The sequence below is a fragment of the Camarhynchus parvulus genome, chromosome 3, assembly GCF_901933205.1.
Source record: "Camarhynchus parvulus chromosome 3, STF_HiC, whole genome shotgun sequence".
NCBI lineage: Eukaryota > Metazoa > Chordata > Aves > Passeriformes > Thraupidae > Camarhynchus > Camarhynchus parvulus.
The window spans coordinates 43,766,740-43,780,921 of record NC_044573.1 but is presented as its reverse complement, the minus strand read 5'-3'; the positions used below and the strand labels follow the sequence as shown (position 1 = coordinate 43,780,921).

The window sequence follows — 14,182 nt, the reverse complement described above, 5'->3', positions numbered from 1 at the left end:
TAACACACCCAGCTGAGTTGCAAAAAGTGACAATGGAGCATCAAGTTAAAAAAGACCTTTTCCTCCCTTTAGTTTGCTTACCAAAAAGTCCTTTCACCTACTTTGGCGAGATATTTTTTTGAGAATAGTTGTGCCAACAAAAAGTTTTAGGAAACCTTTTAGCACACTTTTGTTTAACCCTAAATAGAAAATGAAATAATTTTTCTAGGCTTTAAAAATAACCAGCCCTAAACATGAGTTGTTGCTGCCTGTTTTATACTGAAAATGTCTGATATGGGTGCATGCAAAACCATGACCTATTAAGATACAAATTTGCTGTGTATTTTAAATCTGGAAGTATTTAACTATAAAATAAGGGAAAATGCTTTACATATTCTAATGTTCCTTTGTTATCTTTCTGTTTCAATAGATTTTAATATACCCTTTACAGTAGACATATGCCTGACCAAAGAGAATAATACAAGTTCTGTGAAATCTACTCAGGAAAAACTAAACTTAGATGGAAGCACTCATTCATCTCTTCAGACCTCTGTAAAACTCAATCTTCGATCTCGTAAAAGCGGCCGTCTCCGCAAAACCACCCACCGCTACTCCGTGCGGGATGCGAGGAGGTCCCAGCTGTCCACCTCAGATTCCGAAGGCAATTCTGATGAAAAGACTGCTGTAATAACAAAACACAGACGCTCCCAGTTACTGCAGCCCTTTTTAACCTCTTCTGTTAGGGACAGCTACCCTGGGGGTAGAAGCGATTGCCAGCCTCCTGAAGTGGTACCAGGTTCTAATACCGATGCCCCTAATCTAGAAGGTTCCAGCAAAGTTATTCCAGCACATGAGATTTTGAATGAGCCAGCTGCAGGAACGTCTGAGAGCAACATGAATAACTCTCCTTTTGACTTATGCCATGTCTTACTATCTCTTCTAGAGAAAGTGTGCAAATTTGATATTGCTTTGAATCACAGCTCTGCTCTTTCAGCGAGTGTTGTGCCCACACTGACAGAGTTCTTATCAGGATTTGGGGACTCCTGCAATGTAAGTAGTAATGCAGAGAATGAAGTAGTTTCTGCAGGGTGGACGGAAGAACCTGTGGCTCTGATCCAGAGGATGCTCTTTCGAACAGTTCTACATCTTATGTCTTTAGACATCAGCAATACAGAAACAATGCCTGACAATTTACGAAGAAATTTAACAGACTTACTTAAAGCAGCATTAAAAATCAGAATTTCCTTGGAAAAGCAACCTGGTCCTTTTGCTCCAGGGTACAAGAAAACACTACAGCAGCTGGTTCAGGAGGACTATATATTTTCTAGATATCGTCACAGAGCCTTGCTTTTACCTGAGGCTATAGAAGGGGTCTTACAGATTTTGATCTGCTGCCTACAAAGTGCAGCCTCCAATCCATTCTACTTTAGCCAAGCTATAGATCTGGTTCATGAGTTCATACAGCAGCAGGGATTTAAGCTGTTTGAAGTAACGGTGCTTCAAATGGAGTGGCTGTGTATGAAGAATGAGGGAGTACCTGGGGAAGCCTCAGAGCATCTGAAAGCCCTGATCAACAGCATCATGAAAATAATCAGCACTGTCAAAAAAGTGAAATCAGAGCAGCTCCATCAATCAATGTGTACAAGAAAGCGGCACAGACGATGTGAGTACTCTCACTTCATGAATCACCACAGAGATCTCTCTGGACTCTCTGTATCTGCTTTTAAAAACCAAGCTTCCAAAAATCCATTTGAAACTGCTGATGGAGAAGTTGATTATCCTGAGAGATGCTGTTGCATTGCTGTTTGTGCACACCAGTGTTTGCACTTGTTGCAGAAAGTTTCTTTGAGCAGTACCTGTTCTGAGATTCTCTCAGGTGTACATAATGTAGGAATATGTTGTTGTATGGACCCAAAGTCTGTGATTGTCCCATTGCTCCATGCTTCCAAGTTGCCAATATTAAAAAATTTTCAACAGCACATACTGAACATCCTTAACAAATTTATATTGGATCAACTGGGTGGAGCAGAAGTCTCTCCAAAAATTATACAGGCATCATGCAATATATGTACTGTTGACTGTGATCAGCTCACTCAGCTGGAAGATACCTTGCAGGGCAACTCCAGTGATGCCAGTCCCACATCTGGTTCCTCTTGCAGAGTTCAGGGAATTCTGCCTAGCACTGGATCTGAAGATATGTTGTTGAGATGGCATGCACTGGAGGCTTATCAGGACATCATTTTTGAAGAAGACAAACTACGTGGCGCACAGATTGCAAGCCATATTTGCCACTTAATTCAAAAGGGAAATGTAGTGGTCCAGTGGAAACTGTATAACTGTATCTATAATCCCGTGCTGCAGAGAGGAGTGGAGCTAGCTTGCCATGCTCAGCAGCAGCTTGGACTAAGCACAGCTGATAAACTCATGTGCAGTTACCATAGCCAGGATTTGCCTTCTGAAGTGCTTCAGATTTATTTGCAGATGCTCCCTCTGTTGCTAAAATCCAGGTTGGTTGATTTTCTGTTTATCATTGGGAAACATGCTAATTAGGTACAGAGCTTTGTATATTTGTTACTGATTGGAATGTAAGTTTTATTTGGACTGTAGGTGGTGTTTGCCTATTGCAGGTGGCAACAAGATAAATGCTTCAGTAACAGGATACAAGCCTAGATTCATAAACTATAGGAAGTGAGGGCTCTCTACTCATGAATTATGATCTTTAACAAGCCAAACTCTGTAGCAACAAATAAAATCTTTGTCCACTGTGACATGCTCTCTGCCTTCTCATTCTTTGTTCTAAAATTAGTCAGGAATGTTAAACAGATTGATATGTCATTTTTCTGTGGGAATTAGAATACACAGTTTTCTGATCTGTTTCCTTTTTCCTTCTAGAATGGTCACTATAGAAACCACCTTTCAAAAAGAAGACTTGATGTTTACTTTTCCCGTAATAACTGTTTTTTAACTTAGGATATCCTGTTCATTTAAGCAGAGTTTAAGAACAGGAACCAAAACAACCCCAAAACACAAAAAAGGCACAAACATTCTCCCCAGGCATACAATAGATACTTTTAATTTAATGTTAAATTGATTAAATAATTGTTTAATAAATGTATGGAACTTTTTTCAGAATATGAATGTGTGCTTTTGTCCAGAAAAGATTGATTTTATTTCTCTTGGAGTCCTGAAGTCAATTTAGTGGGTTTATCCAAGACAAAAAGTAGAGTAGTACTCCAATTTATGTAAAGGGATTATCTAATACTGTTTTAACTTCTAACCTAAACTGTATCAGAAGCTATTAATTTTTAAAAGTGTACTTAGTGGCAAAGAGGAAAGAGAAATAAAGCTTAGATGAAAAGTTTAAAAGGTCCTTTTTTTTTTTTTTTTACTGGCTTAAAGGTGGGAGTAAATAAGTAAATGATCTGTTTCATTCTAGAGTAACTTGATCAGAGTAAATCTGATCCTGTGGGAAGGGCATGGGAGGTAAGTAAGGTGGATATCTACAAGCAAATATAGTATGCTAAAAATCTTACAGTTCCTTACCCTAAATTTTGTATGAACTTAATATAATACTTGGAGAGTAGAAGAAGGGAAAAATAGACTTGGAAGCAAATATATGGAAAGTTTTTTTGATATTGGACATGCTGACATAACAATTGCACAAAAAATTGTGCTTGAAAGGTATTCCAGAATTTATCCGAAATTCATCATCCATGCAACTAGTAGACAGCTAGGAATATGTCATCAAGTTTATTTGAGAAGGAATCACTGCTTTCTGGTGAAATCACCAAACAGAGAAATTGCTTCAATTGCTAATAAAAAATTTGGGCAAAGAAATACCACTGAAGAGTAAATGTCATAAATAGAGTTAATTAGCCACCTTTAGTGTTTTGAACATCATATATTTTTGTGGTCTGCATTTTAGAGGGAGATATTTCCTACATTATATCTCACAAAAAAGTTGAATTTTCCACTACCAGCTGGACAATACTGAGTTAGGATCCTAGAGTGCTGCAGACAAGTTCCTTTTCTCTTTAATTTACAGTAATTTATAGCAATTGCTGAGTTACGTGAGGTTTTGGATGTTTTATAAAGTAACTTTCTTATGCTTTCTTTTGCAGAGTAATTAGAGACTTGTTTCTGAGTTGTAATGGAGTGAATCAAATGATTGAGTTAAATTACTTAGATACATTAAGAAGCCATTCTTTGAAGGTGTTAGAGACCTTGATACTCTGCCTTGATGATCAGCAGGAAGACCAAGCAACACCAGAACTGGAAGGCCTGAACAGTGAACAAAAGGAATCCATGTCTGACTTGCCCACTTCTCTTTGTAGCCAGCATGCTGTTTCAGAAGTTCCTCAAAGCCTGAGCAAGTTTTATGCTGGCTTGAAGGAGGCTTACCCAAAAAAGAAAAAGTTTGTCAGCCAAGACATTCACGTCAACACAATAAACCTGTTCCTCTGTGTTGCTTTTTTATGTATAAGTAAAGAAGCAGATGGTGATCTGGATTCAGCTAATGAGTGTGAAGATACATCAGGATATGATAGTACAGCCAGTGAGCCATTAGGCCACAAATTACCATATCTGTCCCTGGAAAGCCTTACTTTGCCCTCTCTGGAACATATTCATAGGGCTGCAGATATTTGGTCCATGTGTCGTTGCATCTATTTGTATAGTTCAGTTTTCCAGAGACAGTTCCACAGACTTGGAGGCTTTGAAGCATGCCAGAGATTACTAATCCTGATAATTCAGAAACTTGCAAAAAATAAGGAAAAGGAGCAAGAAAAGAGGGAGAGAGTATTGAGTGAAAGCAGCAGAAGTTCACATGGGAGTCCTCGAACTGAGCTTCTCTGCAAGGATGACTCTGTTCAGCTGGCTAAAAGCAGAGAGGTGACGCAATTGGAGCTTGATAATTCTGGCAGTTCTGCTGGTGCTGAGCAGCTGGTGCCTGACTCTGGCTCCTGTGACAGCCCTGTGAGTATGGAACACGCTTTGGGTACTTCAGTTGCCAATCTTGAGGGGATAAGGACTTCTGCAAGAGAAGAGACTGAGTGGGCACTCCAAGGTATCAGGCTTCTAGAAGCTCTGCTGACCATCTGCCTACACAGTGCAAGCACCATGCAGCAGAAGACAGAAGTGGAGATGTTTCACCAGGTACTGTGCAACTTTCTCTACCTTCCTTTGCTCCTATTTGTTTCATATTATTTTAAGAGTAATCTAGTGAAAAGTTCTTCTAGGGAAGTAAAAACTTTATGCAGTTTTTATGGTACCATATTTTGTATAGTACTGAAAGTGTACAGTTAAATAATAAGCTTAGTAGTCAGAATAGTGGTCTGCTTAAGTAGTACTCTTTTCAGAAAGAGTATTCAGTGGAGAATGTGTGTGAAAGGGATGCTGCAGGAAAGCTGTGTAGGCAAGATGTGACCTCTGTACCTAGTGACTCATGTTTTTTTTTTTGAGGATGGTTCTGAGCAGAGCGTGGTGCTTGAGAAAAAACTACTGAAGAGCACAGATACTGAAAGGACACCTGAAAAAATTATTCCTTAAGCCTTAGAGGTGGAATAATTCAGTATTCCACAAGAAGTTGTTAATTCACAGAAGACACCTTCATTTTTCTTTAATGTTTAATTACTGTCTTGAATTTTACTTGACAATTTATTGCAAAGCAGGAGGTATTAAGTGTAGGAAAGACCTGGAAACTGGAGTTCTGTCTTGAACATTCACTGTTTTTATGATCTTGGACATGTCACACTCTGTCAACTGTTAGTAATGTGATGTGGTTTGAATGCACAACGTACCTGAAGCTGTTTCAAAAATGTTTATTTTTGAAACAGCACTTTCACCTGCAAATTTTAGATAGTAGCATTTTGCCAGATTTTTTCAGTGTGCAGGTTCAAATTAAATCTGTCATGACATATAGGATGAATCTTTCTTATTTCAAGAGACTGGATGAAATCTGGTGGTTTTAGATGAGAAGTCAGATTAGTGTAGGTCGAAGGAGAAACTCTTAAATGAAAGGGCTAGACTATTTCTTTTAGCTTGAAATAGTAACATGAATCAAAATGTTTTTTTCCCCCAAAACACAGAATACCTGTGTGGATGATATCTTACTTGAAATAAGAGAGCAGCTTGCTCAGTCAAAAGTGATAGAAACTGACTTGGCAAAGCCTCTCTTTGATTCACTGCTTCGTGTTGCGTTGGGCACTTTTTCTGCTGATCTGGATCATTCTGAAGAAAAAATTGAAAAGGTATGAAACACCAGCTAAACAGTCTCAGTCTGAATAATGCAAGATTTTCTCAGATTTTTTCTCTGGGTCTTTTTAAACCTGGTAGGAAATGTTTAGATGTATTTGACTATTGTGACAGTTGAAGGTGAAGTCTCTGCTTCTCATACCAAAGTGGAATGCTGTTTATTGATATGATCCCCACAACTACTGCTCAGAAATGAGTCCTGCTTTTTCATCTCACAACAGTGTGATGAACTCTTAAAGGAAGGGCTTCAAATGGGAATGTTGAGTGACCTTAGTGGCTGTAGACATCTTCACCTCTTCACCTTTGAGTGAATGTCAAGGTGCATGCTGATGGTGAAAGTGATTTAGAAACAGTTTTAATTCTGCTTCCTGAAACTTTGATCAGGTAGTTAGTAATAAAAATCCCTCTTTGCAGATTGAGTTTTTTACAAAATAATGAAGTATTTTTAACATATATCAGGTTTCTTGGAAGTGTATGATTAATTTGTTTCTTTCCCCAGTGGGCTTGGAGAAAATAGGCATTTGGACGGTTCTAAATTGTTTGCTTTTCTGATCCAAAGATATTTTTTCTGACTGATGACAGTCTATTTGGTTATATTGTACAGACCCATTACATTGAGAAGGAGCCTGTGTCACAACCTGGAGAAATTTCTGAAGAAACTGAAGAATCACAATGCTGTAGTCTTAAACTTGTTGCTGAAGAGGAAGGATATGAAGCAGATAGTGAAAGTAATCCTGATGATAGTGAAACCAAGAATGAAGGTAAATGGCAACTTTCTGAATATACAAAGCTGTCTTTTTGATATAGCGAAGCTTGTTTGTCTTTTGAGATGTACCAAAACTTCCAGTAGGATGGAGTTACAAACGGAGAGATAAATATTCTTACTGAGTGTTACAGAAATTGTTCTGTCTTGGTTGTTTTGGTATATGTGACTCTTGCTCTAAAGTCATGTTGCTCAAGCGTGTTATTGTGATCTAGAAACTCCAGAGATATGTACCAGTAGTTTTTTTTGAAAAACAGTGCTCAAATTTTTTCTTTAGGATTGTAACTATCTGGTGACAATTAAATAGTCTAATTATGTTATAGAATACTAGATTGAAAGGGACCCCAAGGATCATCTGGTCCGACCTTTTTTCACAAAAGCACAATCTAGACAAGGTAGCCTGGCACCTTGTCCATCTGAATCTAAAGTACCCAAAGTGCCACTTCTCTGGGGAGATATTTTGCAGTGTCTGATTTGTCATTAGGGAAAACTTTCTCATTGTGTCTATGTGGAATTTCCCCAGAAGTAATATGTACCTGTTACCCTTTGCTTTGTCCATGTGACTTCTTGTAAAAAAGGAGTCTACCTTCTTTGTAGACAGCTTTTAAATGCTGATAAGATGTCCTCTAAGCTGCCTTTTCTCAAGGCTGAGCAAGCCCAGTTCTCTCAACCTTCCTTCCTGTCTTTTTTGTGTAGTGGGGACATAACCAAACACAGCAATCCAGATGTGGCCTGACAAGCACTGAATAGAGTGGGATAAAGGTTTTTTTAACCCTGTTGATGATGTCCTTGTTGATGCAGCCCAGCATCCCAATGGCTTTCCTTGCCACAGCAGCACACGTTCACTCATGCTGAGCTTGCTGCCCACTGGACCCCAGCTCTCCAGCCAGGCAGATCCCTGTCTGTGCTGCACTCCTGGATTCTGTGTTCCCATGTGAACATTACATTTGTTGAACTTCATAAAGCTCTTGTTAGCCCACTCTTACAGCCTATCCAGGTCTTCCTGCAGGGTGGCTCTCCCTTCCCAAGAGCCCACTTCCCCAGTCAGTTTGGTATCGTTGGCAAACTCCATCAGGGTGGATTGATCCCATCACCTGGATCACTCATGAAGATATTGAACACCATTGGGCCCAATATCAATCCCTGGGGACCCCACTTGTGACAGTGTCCAGTTTAAAAAGGATTTACCACCCCCTCTGGGTGCAGCCAGGCAGTCAGTGCCCACCCACTGCACAGACCCCTTGTCTCCACCCTAATGCAACACTTTATCTGGGAGGAGCCTGTGGGAAACTTTGGAAAGCCTTGGAGAAATCCAGGTAGACATCCACTGCTCATTCCATATCAACCCAGCAGGTTTCTGGCTTGTGGAAGGCAATCAGATTTGTCAAGCACTATTTGGCTTTTCCCAATCACATGCTTCATTTGACTTGATAGCCCCCTTGTTATACAACATATCTCATTATTCTAAACAATTGATGTGCACATATCTTGCTGTATTCTGTTTGTGTAATTAATTTTAAACATGAATTTGCTTTAATTTTTTTCCTTTGTGCTGAGCACAGCTGGGTGCTTATGTTCTGGTGTAAGATCAGCATGAGCAGCAGAAGCCTTTAATAGAACTGCATCAAACTGCTGTTGTTTACCTGCGTGACTAGGCTTTATCAGTAGATTTATAATATTTTAAAAGCATTTCTGAATTAAAAAGTTAATCTGAAAAACTTCCATGATACACTTGCATGTAACATGTGTCTGTACCAAATAATTTTAAATAATGTATTTTAAAGTCTCTCCAAAATGTAACGGGGAGGCTTACATGTTTGGGGTTTTTTCTTTGATTATCATGCAGCTATTCTGTCATGTGCATTTTCAGAGTTAAATAACAAATTGCTTCATCCAGTCTTTTAATATGAAATTATTTAAATTTGTCTCCTTTCTTGGCAAGCTCAAAGTTTGTGTAGAAGCTTGGGGCTCTGTTGCAATGATTTTACTGTTGTGTTTCATGAACTGCATATTTTGCCATTTCTGTATGTGTCCAATTCCCAGGAAATGAAGCCGGATAGTTTAAGACTATGTAATGGGAGAAACTGCATCCTTGCCCTTCTGTGTTGGCAGGAAAATAGAAAAATCTGAAGCAGAATATAAAACTATGCTAATCTCTGAAAATTGCTTATAACCTAGTGATTATTTTTGTTTTGTACCTGTGAGAAGGTTGGAGATATGTCCTTGGATGTTCTGCTTAAATATGCAAACTGTATTCAGCTGAGTAAGTTTCAGTAAGACACATGTGGTTTCTTTTTAGGAGCAGACACAAAGGCAGAACCAGGATGTACTGGTGCTTCGAGTTATTTTAATGGCCTGGCTGAAAACATCAATCAAGGAGAATTAATGTATCCTGAAATTTGCATGTTAGAATTAAATTTGCTCTCAGCTGGTAATGCAAGTTTAGATGTGCTTGCTCATGTATTCCAAAGCTGCCTGAATATCATCAATCAGAAGGAGAAAAATGCCGCTGTCCTTATAGAACAGGTAAAAATGTTATTAACAGAGGCGGCAGTTTAGCAGTTGTGTATTTTTAATTTTATCATACCTAATAGAGTAATCTTGAATATTCTCACTTTTTATGGGATTTTATAAGATGTGAAGCAGTGTAAATGACTGATATTGTCAACTGCATTGCATTTAAGTTACCAGGAGCTAAGTAATTTATTGAAAGGTATCTGTCCTACAAAGCTTTTGAGTTTTTCAGGTGTCTTTCTTTTATCAAGACTGTTCAATCCCTACAGATAGATTTTATGATTGTCAGGGCCTTAAGGAAAAAAGGGCAGATATCTGCTTGTATGTATGTATATGTAAGCATTCTAAACTTTTTATTGAATATGTACTTTTACAAACTGTGAATCATGTACCTGAAAAATATTCCAGGCTTTTTCTTCATAACTTTGTATTAGAAGTTAGTTGTGCAAATGGTCATGCCCTCGTGATCCTTTGGAGTTTCTTTTAGTTACCTTTTTTAACAACTAAATTGAGTATCCTTCCTGCAAAAGATAATGATTTGACATTCAAAGTCTCTCTTCTGCAACTGAACTGTACAGAACACAAAAGATTGTTCATTGGCAAATATAAAAACAGTCCATAATTTCAAATAATCTAAATTGTCATTAAAATCAATAGCATGCAGGAATTGATTAGAAGAATTTATTTCTTAGTTCTTTGAGCTGGAGGATATTCTTCAGATATTCATTTTACCTATTCTTTTGTACAGGGAGCTGTTAAACACCTTTTGGGAGGATTTCTGAATATATTGACACAAACAGAATCTAGTTTTCATGGTGAGTTAAAGGTCCAAGTAGCTTAAATATTGGTTTTTAAAATCTAATGTATACACAGTCAAACAGTGCAAATGCAAAATTGACAAAGGAAATTCATTGGCGTGTGAATTTATGCAGCTGCTTTTTTAACTTTCAAGAAAGTTTAGTGTAAATATAGGGTTATTTCTGAGTTAGTGGAAATAAAGAAATACTGGCAAGATGTGAAAATGACAATTGAAACCATAAACACTAGTGTGACAGTGTTAAACACTGCTGGGAAAAAATAGCAGCTGATGAATTCTCATTCCATCACAATGTAAGCCTGTATTTCCAATTTCTTTGTAACCCAGATCTTGATGAGGCCTTGAGTTTTGTTTCTAACTGGAAAGCAGCTAACTAATCCAAGAATGTGGAAGCAGATGAAATGTTTGCCCTAAGGTAGATTAATGTATTGAGGGTGCTTCACAACAGGAGGTGATGTAAACCCATCCCAGGACTTGGATCCATGGTGGCTTTGTGGGGAGAGCCTTTGCCAGGCAGACACTTGGTTCTCAGGCTTTCACTCTATTTTGCAGACCTGGGACAAAATTTAGCATAGCACTGATTGATTCAATAAAATTTTGAATTATAGTGTCAGGAAGTACTGTTGGACCTCTTTAGAATTCATCTTGTAATTTTTATTGGTTCCTTAATCTGAAATGGTTTTGAAAAACACTTTAAATTCCAAATTAATCTTTCCTCATAATAGTATAGAATATGAGTCTTTAAGACTTAAAAAATCCATTTCAACAATATTATTGTCTCCTTATTTTTAGCATGTCAGATGGTGCTGGTAGATCTGCTGATTTCCTTGATGAGTTCACAGACTTGTTCAGAAGAGCTAACTCTTCTTCTGAGGATATTTTTGGAGAAGACACCTTGTACGGTATGTATGGAGTAACACAGCAAAATTGAGAGGTCTAATGAGAAAAATGAAGCAAAAAGAAAATCCTTTTGTGTCCAAGAATTTGGGGAAATAAGGAGATGCACAGCAATGTTTGAACTGATTGGAGAAAATAAAATTTGGTTCTAGAAATAGTTCCTTCTCAAAACTGGAAAAGGAAAGAAGAAATGTGAAGAGAAGAGTTTTGAAGGGTGTGTTGGTCCTGGAAACTCTCTTCAGCACAAGAAACCAAGAATCCTCTCAAGGAGACTAACATTGTGGTTATGGATGACAAAACAATAATACTGTAAAATTAGAAGCAATTCCTTTAAAGTTACGAGGCATCTCACTATTTTGAGAATGCTTTAGCAGCAGGAATTACTTTCAAACATGTCCTGTGTTGGTTGGTGGGATGCTGGAATCTACTGCTTGTGTGGGATATAGTGCTGAAACCAAACTCTGTTGGTTTCTGTGAGAGTCTGTAGAAAAATAAGTGGAAGAAAAGAAAAAAAAATTACTGGGCAGTGTGAAATAATACCAAACCAAACAAAAGAGTCACAAGTCAATTTTTCAATGCTCGTGTGTAATTATCAGCCAAATAACAAGAGAAACTTCTTGGCTTAAGGGCTCAGCTAGTTTTGTTACTGGATATGCAATAACAAAGTCATGGCCTGTGTGTGCTTTCTTAAGCAGCTTCAAAACACAGGGAAAAGGTGATGTCTTTTTATGCTGCACATAACAGGAGTGAGATAAGACTGTGCAATGACCACCTGCTGCATTTCAGCTGATTTCTAAGCATGGTAACTTGTTGGGCCACGGTCTGTTGAAGCTGCTACCTGATGCTTTGCCAATGTGTGTAGGTTTGGATATACAAACTCGCTTCTCTTGGAAAAACATGACTCCAAGTTTAAATGAGGAGTAGGCTTCTATTTAGTTGCATGATACTTGACTACATGGTGTAAACAGTTTATTTTTTCTTCTCATTTATTTGTTTTATTTCTTCTAGGAGGTACTACTCAAGGGTGTATTGAAGATTGTAGACACTAATATTTATATGAATCCATTACAATACCTTGCCTTTCCTTTGCTGAATGGCACAAATTTGAGCAGCAATTCCTCACAAAAATGTGCTGGCACTTCTAACAATAAAAGTGCTGGACTACTAAAAAGAGCAAAATTGTCACTGAGTAAGAAAGAGGCAGATGGTGAAACCTTGAGTCACCAGCTACTTTCTTCTTGGCATGTCGCCCCAATTCACTTGCCTTTAGTTGGGCAAAATTGTTGGCCACACATGTCTGATGGCTTCAGTGTCTCCCTGTGGTTTCGTCTGGAGTATGCTCATGAAGCAGAAAATTCAACAGAAAAGGGGAAAAAACTCAAGAGGAGAAGCAGACTCATAGCTGTAAGAGAGAACAGTTTTGACAGCACAGGTGAGGATATAGTAGTTTGTTTTTATTTAGGTAGCACTGAAGGATTCTGGTTACAAATATTCCAATCTATGTACTGTATACAAAAGTTTGAAATTTTATGATCGATATTGAACAGCAGTGGTAGTATTTCTGATTTTTTTATGACTACTGTACTATATACTTAGAGATACAACATTTCCAACCCTAGTTCTTGAATTAGATTAATGCCTGCTTCCTTAGAAATATAGTATTCTCATTGAATTTGTAACTTCAGTAACATTTATGCTACTTCATGTTATGATGAAAATCATAAATGCTGCAGCTGTAGTTACAGAAAACAGCTGCTCGAGTTTATTTGATTTCATGTATTGATAATCAAGCCTCAGGCTGACTCAGTATAACTCCTCTTAACTTTCCTTGTGTGTGCACCATGTAAATACCAACAGATGTAAAATAATTTTCTGTTTGTACTTTTGTAGGGACTCAACTGCTCTCAAACTGTTCTAAGCAGAATCTTTTGGATTATAATTTGTAAAGGGAAAATTCCTTATTTAAAATGTGTTCCATTCACAACACTTGGAATACCTTTACTCTTTTTTCCTTCTTTTTGTATTTAAATAGAAGGAGGGAAAACCCAACCCTGAACCTTGAAAATCACTAGAGTCGCTTTTGTTAGGTCTGTGCTTTTGCTTGGTGAAGTAAGAATACTGATCATGCTTAAAGGGTAGCATGATTTGTGAAGAAAAATCTGAAGATTTCTTGGTGCACGCTGATAGTTCAACATAGGAATTTAATCTGATATGTCAAATGCATCATTGTTAGAGTGTATTCAGCTCAGTGGATTTATATGTTGCAAACATATAAAGTGCTGAGTTAGTGTTAAGTTCCTCTATTTGTGTTTGAGACCTACGTTTGTAAAGAGAATCAAGCTTATTAGTCAACCCACTTAAGAAAACCAAACCACCTCAACGAAACAAAAAACAGTTCTATGCAGTACCTGAAGGGTTTCTTTTCACACTTGATACATGATGTGAAAGGCATTGTTGTTGTATGATATTGTAATTGCAACGTGTTTAAATTTCTAGAAGAAACAAAGTCTATAGGAATGGAATATGTAACCCTGGGAGACAAACTTGTTGAAGATGGCTGTATTCACATCATCTCACTGGGTTCCAAAGCTCTGATGATACAAGTTTGGGCAGACATGAACACTGGAGCATTCATTTTTCGGTATGGTGTATTAGTCCAGAAACAGTCCTGTGGACGTATTGTGTTGTTACCTGTAGTAGCAACTTGCAGAGAGTACTGGTGGAGAGTAGAGAACTAATTTCTATGGTAGAGACATCTTGCACACATCGAGTAAGTGTGTTGGATACAGATCTATAGATTTATCAGCTTCAATTGTTAAGCTCTGGTCTTGCATGTTTCATGTAGTCATTTATAAATAACTGCCCACAAAGTAGCAATTCAAGTTCTAATGAAATGACTCAATAAATGTGAGAAGATGGAAAAGATTTTTGCAGCTGTAGGTTTTCACACCTCAGCTGTG

At 37.9% G+C, this 14,182-nt stretch overlaps 1 protein-coding gene across 1 annotated transcript in view; it reads left to right on the top strand.

Moving 5' to 3' along the window:
- The window catches only part of LYST (lysosomal trafficking regulator), a 77,524-nt gene that overhangs the window by 17,506 nt on the left and 45,836 nt on the right, over window positions 1–14,182 (top strand). The window contains exons 5-13 of the mRNA XM_030944839.1: window positions 410–2,486; window positions 4,101–5,133; window positions 6,066–6,227; window positions 6,836–6,992; window positions 9,294–9,520; window positions 10,257–10,323; window positions 11,118–11,227; window positions 12,231–12,654; window positions 13,719–13,863. Coding sequence (XP_030800699.1) covers window positions 410–2,486; window positions 4,101–5,133; window positions 6,066–6,227; window positions 6,836–6,992; window positions 9,294–9,520; window positions 10,257–10,323; window positions 11,118–11,227; window positions 12,231–12,654; window positions 13,719–13,863 — 4,402 coding nt within the window. The remainder of the gene's footprint in view (window positions 1–409; window positions 2,487–4,100; window positions 5,134–6,065; window positions 6,228–6,835; window positions 6,993–9,293; window positions 9,521–10,256; window positions 10,324–11,117; window positions 11,228–12,230; window positions 12,655–13,718; window positions 13,864–14,182) is intronic.